General features: G+C 47.3%; 1 protein-coding gene across 6 annotated transcripts in view; it reads left to right on the top strand.

Annotated features, from left to right (window-relative positions):
• Positions 1-2,356: 2,356 nt before the first annotated feature.
• The window catches only part of CAST (calpastatin), a 66,379-nt gene continuing 56,697 nt past the window's right edge, over positions 2,357-12,038 (top strand). For 5 of the 6 annotated variants that reach the window (XM_087761579.1, XM_087761581.1, XM_087761585.1 and 2 more), the window contains exons 1-2: positions 2,357-2,536; positions 7,835-7,900. In XM_087761579.1, the coding sequence (XP_087617705.1) occupies positions 2,486-2,536; positions 7,835-7,900 (117 nt within the window). In that variant the 5' untranslated portion in view covers positions 2,357-2,485. Of the gene's footprint in view, positions 2,537-2,735; positions 2,808-7,834; positions 7,901-12,038 lie in introns of those variants that run through there. The other variant, XM_087761582.1, reaches the window with a different exon arrangement.

A 12,038-nucleotide genomic window follows, 5' to 3' on the forward strand; every position in this document is an offset into this window, starting at 1 on the left:
TAGAGGAACAAGTAACTGCTTTTCAGTCCCCTGGTAAATGTATGCTGTCTACATCCTTTACATACAAAAGTAATCTAAACTAGTTAAGAATAAATTTATGCAGAAATTGCCAATAAACAATGGTTTCTTAAAGCAGTGGCAAACTAGAGGAGCCTTCTAATAGAAACAACAGTGCCAACCCCTTCCCCCCAAAGCAAGATTTCCTTGCAAGGCTGGAGCCCAGTCAGTTTCCAAAACACCGCAGAAGCATGCAGCGGCTGTGGGAACTGGAGTGGCTGGATGGCTCTCCTCCTTCCTACAGCTATTCAGTGTTCAAATCTCATCTATATACCTAACTTCTTACTAGGAGAGCTTAGAACTGATGACGTGCTTCTGGATCAGCAGAACCCTCAACACCCAGCATGATACAGACTGACGTCACCAAGGACTTAATGTATTACTGCCTCGTTACTGTGCAGCTCCACAATTTCAATTACTGTCAGCTCCAGTTGCTTGTCATCAGGCACGTAGCAACGAGAGGGGTGAAGCATGCTGAAGGCTTCCTGGAGCAGCGCCAGCAGGGAGGGTCTGCTGCCTGCAGCCAAGGAATGCAGTACAATCCGTTAGACCTGTCAGAGTGACCACAGATGAAACAGCACGCAAGAGCCTTGTGTAAAAGCCATGCATTGAAGCACATCCCTCCCCTTCATCTCCTCCAGAGCACCTTTCCTAGATGCACAGCCTTGTAAGCTGGTCCCAGGTAACTGCTTTACACTTCCATGGCCAGATGCAGTACAGAGCTCAGGTAAAGGCTGGGTACTTAAAATTTTAGGCAGGTGACCCATCAAGTGGAATGCAAAACCCATACCTGTTACAGGCCGAAACACTTTGAAGGCCAGCCATAAATCTGCATGGAGCAAATCAGAAAGGAGGAGCAGGGATGCCTTTAACCCGTCCTTCCACTCTGGAGGTTAAAACCATTCCCCAAGGCCTCAAGGGATTCACCCTCGCCCACTTGTCTCCATCTCTCTGTCTGACAGGAGAGGGTACAAGCACTAATTGGGTTTACATACTTCCCACTAAGTGACTTAGTCCAACTGCCTCTTCCCCAGAGGAAGCAGGGAGTAGCTGCTTAGGTGGCGAGCAGTCCCTAAAGACTTGGACATTTTTGCTTCCTCCTGCTGCTACGCGCAGCCTCCTCGCACGTGCCGGCGTGCAGGAACCGCTGCTGCTGGGACCTCTTCAGAGTCATACAACTCATCCAACGGCTGTTCCACTCAGCCAGCCTCAACCCGGGATCCCCCAGCACACAACACCACAGCTGCCTATGTCTTTTGCTTAAGCTGTGCACAAACAAGACTTGGGCGAGACAAAGCTGGTCAACCGTACCAATTCCTGCACACCACCTCTGTGTACGAGTGTGTGTTCACCTACATGGCTAAGCATACTGGATTCCCAGCAACTATTGCATTTTGAGCCCCTTTCACCGGAGGTTGGCTTCATGTTATTAATCACATCGGTTTTGCCATAATGCTTCAAGAATACTGGCTGCACCACTTCAGTCGCAGTTCGTTTCTTTACCGAGGCGGTCTCAGGGAACCGCTCTTCGTAAAGGGTGGTTTGGTTGTCCGTAATCTTCCTTCACCTTTGACTGACCATTACCTGTTCCTGTGGAGTTTTGCCAGCGCATCCTGGACAGCTCATTTGTGTAAAGACTCAAATGGGCAGGGACATTCGGGACTTGCTCTTAAAAACCCATCAGACCTTGAAAGCTTTTCCATTTAATAACCCGAGCTGCGGTAAATCCTCTAGACATGAGCGTTACCACCACATCGACCCACAGGATACGTGACCGACTTCAAAAAAGAGGGCATTCGCGTGGCGGGAAGGCATCCCTGGCCTCTTGTGCCAGTCTGGGCTGAGGCGACGGCCCAGGCTGGCGGAGGAGCCGGGTGCCGGAGCAGCCGCAGGCACCCGCTGCCCCGCTCCCAGCCCCGATGGGGCAGGGTCCCCGGCGGGAGCTGCCTCGGCGCCAACCTCCAGCTGACGGTCGGGTGTCCAAACCCAGCGCTTTTCCAAGGCGAAAGGCTGAGGGACCGACTTCCGTGAGGAAAAGCAAAGTGTCTGTCCATTTTTTTTCCACAAGAACCCCTATTTTTAAGGAAAGCCACTCTTGTTTCGGGCGAGCGTCGCGCTGTCACCGCCGCCCGCAAGGCGAGGGGCGCTGGGGGCCGCCGCCTCGCGCCCGGTACCCGCCCGGTCGCCTCAGCCCGGGCCCGAGCCACAGCCGCCGGCTGCAGCCCGCCTCCCCCGCCGGCCCCCCCGGCCCCAGCCCCGGCCCGGCCGGGCGCCAGCAGGAAGGGGAGGGACCGGCCGCCGGGCGGGACAGCTGTGGTGCTGGGACCGCTGTGCGCGGGCACCGGCTGCCCCTCGCTTCACCGGCCGTCCGCCGCTTCCCCGGGGCCCGCAGCAGCGCCGGGGGCAGGCGGCAGGGAGCCCCGCCGCCATGTCGCAGCCCGGCACGGGGAGGCAGCCGCCCCCCGCGGCGCCCGCGGCGGTAAGGTGGGACGGGGGCGGCGGGGGCTCCGGGCCCGGCGGGGGTGGCCGCGGCGGGGGACGGCGGCGGCGGGCTGCGGAGCGCTGGCCCGGCTGCCCCATGGCCTCGGCGGGGCCGCGGGCGCCGCCCTGCTGTGGGGCCCGGCGGTGGGAGGCCGCTGCCGCGGCGGGTGCCGCCCTGGGGCGGAGGCGGCTGCTGGGGCGCGGCCCGGGCCGGGCGGTGAGGAGCAGCGGGCAGCGCCATGGCCTTCGCGCGGTGGTGGTACGCCATGGTAAATAAGAGGCTGCGGCCGTGGGCCGGGGCCGGGGGGAGAGCCCGGACGGGGCCGGGGGAGCCGGGACCACCCTCGGGGGTCGGGGGGCGGCCCGGGGAGCGGCCCGGAGCCGGGCGCGGGGTGGGGAGGGCTGCCGCGGGCGGGGTGCCCCGGAGGCTCCCTCCCCTCCCTGGCACTGAGGCTTAGGAAGGGATAAGGAAAGGATTTTGTGGTGACTGGAGGCAAATCAGGGCATTTTTTTAAACGCTCGTGTAGTGCATTTCAGGTCAGACGAGAACTTGGTGTTCTCGGGACGTACTGCCATAAGTCCTCCGCAGTCTTTTACAAGCGACACTAAAAAATGGGCTTTTTCGTGCTGTTGGCTGCTTTGGTAATGTTCTGAATAATGCAAGCTCGCTAGCCAACGAAACTGTACCGCTGGGTCAAAACAGGGTGGTTTGCAACATAAGGCAGAATTTATGTGGGATTGTTTCTGCTTTGGAAAAAACTCTTCTGTGTGCCTTTTTTCAGAAACGTTTTCTTAACTGCAGGTGGGTGGTGGAGGTGCCCAGAATAGTTGTCGCTTGCCAGATACTCCCTAAGTAAACCACAGCTCTCTGATGGCTCTGTGCAGTTTGGCTGGACTTAGGTGGCCACTTGTTACTGTGACAAACCTGCAATTGCTTTAAAAAGTCTTCTTTATAATTTATTAGTCATAGGAGGAATCAGCTGGTCTCTTTGTGGAGTAGTGAAAAAAAGTTTGCACTCTGTTAAAGTTTTACAGAAAGTATGCATCGTGTAAGGTGGCTTTCAGAGAAAATATCACTTTGATGTATTTCCTAATATATTTCATCAGGTAGATGAAATCCGTTGAATTTATAACTGTACTTTTAAATTGCTCTAACTAGGTTGGATCGGTGTTTAGTAGTGTTTTCAAGTATCATTGATTGTGCCAAGTCAAATCAGCGATACAGTGTGGTGGAGGTGATGCAAAGTCACAAGGAGCAAAGTTTGGGAATTGCTGCATTAAGTGATGACGTGAATGTAAAGGCCGGCCTCGGTAGTCCTGGGTCACTGAATCCAGGGTAAGAAAAGATACTAAGACGACGTGACTACCTGTGATCAGCTAAGGAAACCGCTCCTCCACATGCGGCTTTGGAAACGTGTTGTTACAGTTGTCGGCACCAGAGCAGCACCCGCGGGCCGCCGTGTGAGGCTGGAGCCCTCTCTTGCCCTGTGCACATGTGTCACGCAGGGCAGTTTCTGCCTGGAAGACCTTATGGCCTAAAGGATGAGTGAGCAAACCAGAAAAGGTGGGAGAGAGGAACAGACGCCAGAGAGATTCACTGGTTGCTCTACCAAGGTTTTTACTGGCTGATGTATTTAAAGCAGAATGGGATGGCTGTAAGAGGAATCTAGTTTTCACCTTTCCATTCCTTACATTGCTTGATGGTAGTTCCCCTGACACCTCTTTCCATCTGGCGGTTTTCTGAGCAGCATCAAAGATCTCCGTCTTCTCCCCAGTTTCAACTCAAAACGAAGGTCAGATCCCTATCCGCACAAAATGATACGTCTCCTTTAATATCTGTAATGCAATGTTGGTTGACTTCAGCTGAGGATCTTGCAAGGGGACTTCCCTTCTCACCCAGTTACTGAGTGTGTCATCACTGCAGTCCTCCGAGATGCTGCGCAGTGGCTTTGAGCCAAAGGCTCATTAATGCTGGTAGGGCTACCGAGGTTTAGAAGGAATTTCTTGAAGCAGGACCTGTAGTTGAGGTCTGATTTTTGCAAGCATGGGCTGAGAGTGCAGTTGTGTGTTCAGTTGTTAGTATTTTGCTTTCTGCTTTTCATCTAGGCCAGTTACTTTCTAATTTATGAATGCTCTTTGAATCAGAAGTTAAAGGTGTGTCTACAGAACAATAGTGTTGTGACATTTTTGTGCACTGTAGAACAGGATGAAGATCTCAGGATAAACTTTCTTGTCCATGATACTTCTTTGTCTGTTTTGTGAAGATGTCATTATGGGTGGGTTTGCTTGGTTTGTTTTTAGTTGGTAAAGTTGGAAAACATTTTGGGCCAACTTAACAACTATAAGGAATTGTTGTTAGCTTGTTAGTTAAACTAGAAATGTAACTTCAACTGCATGGCTGCTGTTTGTGTGACAGAGCTGGAGCTGCTCCTGCCCGCTGGCTTGGTTATGGATATGTTTCTTTGGCATTGTAAGGGACGATGAGCAGAAAGAGTGCCCAAAGTAAAAGTCAACTCTGTCATCCACTCAGGAATGTAAAGGAGCAGTGTGTGCATACTGTCCCAGAAAACCTGAGCTTAGTCTCTTGCTAAGCAGATTGATTTATTGGCTTTGTTTTATTTATATATTTATTTTTTAACTCTAGTAAAAGGTTCAAAGCTTGGAAATACAGAGCAGAAAAGAGCTGTTGGAGGGCATTTTTGAAACAGGGTCCCTTCTCACATCTTAAGCATCAGCTGTTCAGGGAACGAGCATGGTCTTCTCAGAAGGTGTATTAGGAAGTTGTGCTTTCCAAGGTTACCTCCTCAGGACGGCGGACTTTCAAGTGAGGTAATACTTTCATAGGCTGTTTTATTATCTGAGGTCAGAGAGTATCAGCAATTAATGTGTACACAGTGCATGACTCCAACTTACTGGATAAAAAATTACTTTGGTTGGGCCATACGGGCTTTGTTCCCACAGTTAAAATAAACAGTATTTGGCCTTTAAGTCAAAGTCTCATTATTATAAGTGCTGTTTGACATAGCCTTCTAGAGGAAAGACAGAATGCATTTCATCTCTCTGCAGCTTGAGTTTAGGGGTGGCAAAGTTGTGGTCCTTGTCCTGGTCCATTCCTTGTCCTCTCTGGCTAGTGAAGGTGCCGTAGGGTCCCTCAGGGACATGGAGTTGATATTCTGCTTGAAGGGTGGTGAAGGGAATTCTGCCAGACCCCCTTGTCCTGCCCGCTGCCTGCCCTCAGGCGCTCTGCAGGCAGCACAGACTGCCGTACCTGACTGCCTGGTTTGAGGATGAGAAAATAAGAAAAATGTCTGCCAAGGCAGGCAAACGCAGAAGACTTGACACCCAAGGGGGGACAAGGAGATAGACTTAGGGAGCAAGGGTAACACCAGCTTTGGCCCTGGTAAAAGTCTGGCACTCTCAGTAGGAACTCAGTAAGGCTCCTGCATTCTGTGATTTGGTTTAATAGAAGAAAAAAAAATCTGGGCTTTAATTGGTGTTTCTGCTTCAAAAGCTATATCCAAATTTGAAGAAGCAAATGAATAAAAGCAATAAAATACATGCAATGTACAGAAAGATGTGCTTGCTTTATTAGCTCAATTAGCTGGATTCCAGGTAGCACTCGACTTTTAGAGTGTTGCGATGCCAAGAGTATCCGTTTAGGAAGAGAACGCGGTCTACACAACAGAGTTTTGCTGGGCAGGAGCTGTAGTTCCTGAGCCTTACAGCAGTACTGGCTCTGGAGTTACCATTTTGTCAGTAAGAGCACGCTTGCTGACATTGCTTTTACTGGTATGTATGTGGTGTGCTTTTATTGTAGCAGTAAAAAGCACAGATAACTGGGTTAATTGTGTCTATACTGAAAGTGCTATTATGGGGCAGTGAATCAATTTATCTCTTACCTGAAAAGACAACCTACGGGGCTTGTTTTTCCTCTGAAGAGGCACAATTGGAGTATGAGAATAGCGTTTTCAATTTTAAAACTTGTCAAGTATCTTAGTCATGCCCAAACTCATTTTAAAAACTTGAATTATTAGAGGTTGTCTAAAACAATTTTTCAAATTTTTGTCATGTACTACCATAATGGAAACAGATTAGAGACGTGTATTTTTTTACGTTTAGTTGTATTTGTTCATTCAGCTATAGTATTTTCCCAGCCTGTCTGCTGATGTGCTTGAACACATTCCTGTTGAAGATAGTGCAGTGATACATGGATCATTACTTTCTCCCTATAGCCATGTAAAGAAAAATCTGTAGGATCTCATTACTTTAATGGGTTAGCAAACTTTACCTCCTGCTGCTCAGTCCTCAAAACAGAAGGAAATAAATGGGTTTCAAATCATCTCCTATCTTTACTTAACAAAACAAACCAGACATGAATCCTCATTCCCACATGTCTCAGTTGCTGTGGGAAGTTACACTAGCTGAGATATTAGATAATAGGCATGTTATGTTGCCCTTTCTATTCATGGTAAAATGTCTTGCTTTTTACTTTTTTTATGCCAAACAATAAACAATATGCTTTTGAAAAAGATTTTTTGAGGGACCTTATTCACCACTTTGCAGAGAGTAAAACGTGCTGGATGCCAGTGTGCATGCTGAACAAGCTGTGTCTTTCTGTACGTTGCCACACATGGGAAGCAAATTGGATGGCACATCAGGTTAGATGAAAGCAAGAGGTTTAAACTCTTGGAAGGGGTGAAAGATGCAGGAGGTCTGGGGAACCTGGAAGAGCTGAATTTCCTAATGTGCACCTGTTCCTGAATGGTTACAGCATTTATTTTTTGTGTATCAGCAGCGGAATTCTGGAAATCATAGTAACAGCTTTCTTCCAGGTGAGGAGGGCTGGGCATAATGAGGATTTTAATGTGTCTGAGGAAAGTTCAGATCTTGGAGTGGATGCTCCGAATTGCATGTGTTGTCTTGGTCTTTCTGAACCGTTTGGTTTCTGGTGAAGCCTGTGGGATTGACAAGCGTTTCCAAAGCAAGCATTGGAGAGTGCTGTGCTGGTGAGGAATGAGTGTTAAGCTTAATATCTTCCAGAACTTTTCACAAGAACAATCATCTTACGTGTACTGCCCCGGAAGTCATAATTTTCCGACTGTGATTTCACTTGAAGTTATCCAGCAGGTCATTCAGAAATCCTGTTTATTAGTGAGAAGGAGAACTCAAAATGTTCCCTTCTGTCATATTGTGGTAGGTGAAAGCAATCATACGCGTACTAAGACGTTTGGGAAATTCTCTACATAGAAGGTATAATTTAAGATCTTAACTAAACATCTATTTTCTCTACTTACAGCATGGTGACAAGAAGGCAAGTGGAGCTTCTTCCAAATCGGGAGAGAAAAAAGCAGAAGTGACAGAGGTAAATTCAAGTGTTTGAACATGTTAAGAAAAAACCTTGGTAATGAATTTCCTCCTGTACAGGTTTTTGTCTTTTGATAGCAAAGTGGTGGTTTTCAGATAATTAACTGGTGACTGTAGTCACTCATTATTCACTCCAGGAATGTATAGTTTTGTCTTTTGCTGCTGAGCAGCCTACTGAAAATATTTCTTTGCTCTGCTCATCCTTTCACAAATACTTTATGTTAGTATTGGTGGAAATTATCTCAATGGATGTGTCTACTCTACAGTGCAGGTACACTGTGGGACACATCTGGTGGTCCTGGTTTTATGATTGTCCATAAGTACGGATGAGGGGAGTGCACTGTGATGCTTTCCACCTTGTCTGCATCCTGGCTTTTCTTCCAAAAATACAAATCCAAATCCATACATAGATGTTGCACGTCTGGGCTATCTCCTGACACACTTGCAAATATGTGGTCAGTGCTGTATTTTAGAAAAAAATCTTATTTTTCAAGATACTTCTTCTTCAGGAGCTGGTATTTAAAGTTCAAGAGTCCCTGCTGGGTTATAACATTGCGTTTGCACAAGCAGCTTCACAGTCTGAGCATAGCAGCTGTTGTTAACCATCAGAAGCCACGTGGGTTGCGGGCAGCGTTAGCAGCAGTACTTCGAAGCATCACCTCTCTCCCAGCAGCTCCCAGCCCTGTTAGCCACTTGGAGGTAGGTCCTTGTGTGCTACAGCAAGTCAGGCTGGTATCACAAGGAGATGATGTTGTCCACGCCAGGACGTGAGTGCTGGTACTGATCATTAGTTCCCCAAGAGCCTCTGCAATTGCAAGCAGGATCAGTGCTTCCCCAAGGAAGGCCAACAGCAGACCCAGAAAGAGAAGAATTTGTAGAAGCATCTGTTACTAGTTGTCTACTTGCTGGCTTCACATGTCAATCATTGATATAGGGAAGCCAGAAATAGGTGTGCCTGGTACTTTGTTCATAGCAGAAGCTATTTGCAAAATGACTTGGTCTAAGCTGTGGTGTGTTTAACTGCACTGCAAATCAAGGCCAGTGAACGCTTTTATTACCATCCTCTGAAGTACATGATTAAAGCAATTACCTTTCCTTCCTGTCCAAATACCAAGAAAGCCTGGGAACACGTTCCGCCTTTCCTCCCTAGACAGTTTAGTTTTTTCTTAAATAACATTGTTCTTTTATACAATCTTAGTTTAATGCCAAATTCTTTGACTGCATGTTGTTGCTCTTAATATAGAAATGCTGACTTCTTTGTGGAAAGGGTGGGAGTTGAAGCCTGTAGTTTGGGTTATGGAGTTACTGTTTCTGACCTCTCACTGAGAAGATCTGTTTCCAGCTAGCAAAAGAAGGATGTTACTAAGTTTATTGTCTGATGCTTTTGCTTTTTGAGACCTTAGAATACTGCATGTGTCTTTCCTCTTGTGAATTTCTTTGTATATTTGACTCGTTCCATTGACTTTACAATGCTTAAAAGTGAAAACAGGTCAAAACACTTTTCCTTAGGCCCGTTGAAAGGCATTAGCTCGACCATGCTTCACATCTACTTCCAAAACACTCTTGATTTTTTAAGCAGTTGAGGTGGCAACTCAAAACCTTTGTACAGCTTTCCCAAGAGTCTGCAATGTTACATTTTTGTTTAAAAGTTGGAGGTTATTCCTGTAGTCTTCAATTTTTGAAGCAGAAATTTATAATCTATCTGTAGATAGCTGTGGACAACCTTTTCTAGAATACTGAGTGTGTTCACCTCCCTGCTAGAAAGGGTTTGGTAGTGCATTATAAAAATGACAAGGAAATACGAAGGTCTTTGAAGAGCTCATGATCATAATGAAGGGAAAATTGTGAAAGCCTGTATGCTCATTGTTTAGCTAAAAATAACAATAAATGACTCTTTCTCTTGGATTCTTTGGGTATATAGTCCTGAAGGAGTGAAAGAAGAGTAAAGCTTTGAAGAGTAAAGGTAGGAAAGGTCTGACAGAGGTTTGGGTAGGAGATGCTAATTAGCCACAACATCAAGGAGAATTCAAGATGAGTACTGTTAAGGTGTAGAATATGCTTCTTAAGCCATTCCTTCTTGGAGACTTAAAAGTAGATTGAAAAAAACACAGCAGGTTTACTGTAAATAGAAACCTGCTTGGTAAGACATGCACTTGCACAGAGGCACTGAGGAGATTAAATGGCTCCATAAGATTTTTCCATTTCTGGCGTCATAATACAATAAAATAAAATAATGATTTAACAGGAGTTACTAATGTGAAGATCATCTATTTAATAACACTGTAGTTTTGGAATTACATACAGTCATAGCAGGGAGTACGTGCACTTTATGTATGATGTACCAACAGACGTTAGTTCCTAAGATGGTTTCTTCAGAAAGTATTCACTTTTTAAGTTTCCAGTGACTTACTGCTTCACTATTACACAGTACTTTCATCCTTAGATCTTAAAGCATTGTGTAAAGACGACTAGACACATTATCTGAGTGACATAGATAAAATGTGGGGAGGGGGATGTGCTGAAGCACAGAGCTGGAGTTGCCTTACTTAAGGTCATCCAATTGCTCGGTAGGAGAGAAGAGAAACCAGGTCACCAAGTACAGGGCTGGTCCACACAGCTCTATGATAAACAGCATCCTCAGAGCTCAGAGGGGAAGCCATGAACTCACTGAAGGCAGTGAGCCTTTCCCTCTGAATCATAGAGCAAGCTTCCCTTCGTGCATTGTATCAGTAGCATAGCTGGCAGCTGCGGCTTGTGTCTGCTCCTCACTTAAAAATGAAGCTTCTAAAATCCATTGTGTTTTACTACACTGGAGTGGCTGACACCGAAGTCACACAGCTAGAGCTTGCTGACTGGCTGGAAGAGACAGACAGCAGGTGAATTCAGCAGCTGTTTCCAGCAACCTGCATTCGGCTTGATGGCTGTCTAGCTTGGAAAGTAAAGGGTGCACACAGTCCTTCCCTGCTTCTCTTCCCAAGGGTCCACTCTCACCTATTCTACTCAGTGGCCAGAAACATAAAGCTTCCCACAGTACTAAGGTTCTGACTCTTCCTTGTAGTATACTAAGCCTAGTCTGTTCAATTTCTGAAAACAAAAGCTAAGATGTGGCCTTAAGGCTATATACCCATTTTACTTCAACGCTGATCTGTCACAGTAGCCTGTGCTAGTTACTTGAAAGCCCTTTGGTTGCTCTAATACTCAGTGCTGTTGTATCTAGCACAGGAGAGAGGTATTGTGGAGGGGTTTTGAAAGGGATAGGACTGCGATATAGAATCATAGAATCGTTAAGGTTGGAAAAGACCCTTAAGATCATTGAGTCCAACCGTTAACCTATCACTGCCAAGTCCATCACTATACCATGTCCTCGAGCACCACATCTATCCGTTCTTTAAATACCTCCAGGGATGGAGACTCAACCACTTCCCTGGGCAGCCTGTTCCAATGCTTGACAACCCTTTCGGTGAAGAAGTTTTTCCTAATATCCAACCTAAACCTCCCCTGGTGCAGCTTGAGGCCGTTTCCTCTCATCCTATCACATGTTACTAGGGAGAAGAGACTGGCCCCCACTTCACTACAACCTCCTTTCATGTAGTTGTACAGAGCAATAAGGTCTCCCCTCAGCCTCCTCTTCTCCAAACTAAACAACCCCAGTTCCCTCAGCTGCTCCTCGTAAGACTTGTGCTCTAGACCCTTCACCAACTTTGTTGCCCTCCTCTGGCCACGCTCCAGCACCTCCATGTCCTTCTTGTAGTGAGGAGCCCAAAACTGAACACAGCACTCGAGGTGCAGCCTCACCAGTGCCGAGTACAGGGGCACTGTCACCTCCCTGGTCCTGCTGGCCACACTATTCCTGATACAAGCCAGGATGCCATTGGCCCTCTTGGCCACCTGAGCACACTGCTGGCTCATGTTCAGGCAGCTGTCAACCAACACCCCCAGGTCCTTCTCCGCTAGACAGCTCTCCAGCCATTCCTCCCCCAGCCTGTAGCGTTGCATGGGGTTGTTGTGACCCAAGTGCAGGACCCGGCACTGAGCCTCGTTGAATCTCATGCAGTTGGCCCCAGCCCATCGATCCAGCCTGTCCAGGTCCCTCTTCAGGGCCTTCCTACCCTCCAGCAGATCGACACTTCCACCCA

Source organism: Nipponia nippon, unplaced genomic scaffold, assembly GCF_047370975.1.
Source record: "Nipponia nippon isolate SJK-2023a ecotype South Korea unplaced genomic scaffold, ASM4737097v1 scaffold_24, whole genome shotgun sequence".
NCBI lineage: Eukaryota > Metazoa > Chordata > Aves > Pelecaniformes > Threskiornithidae > Nipponia > Nipponia nippon.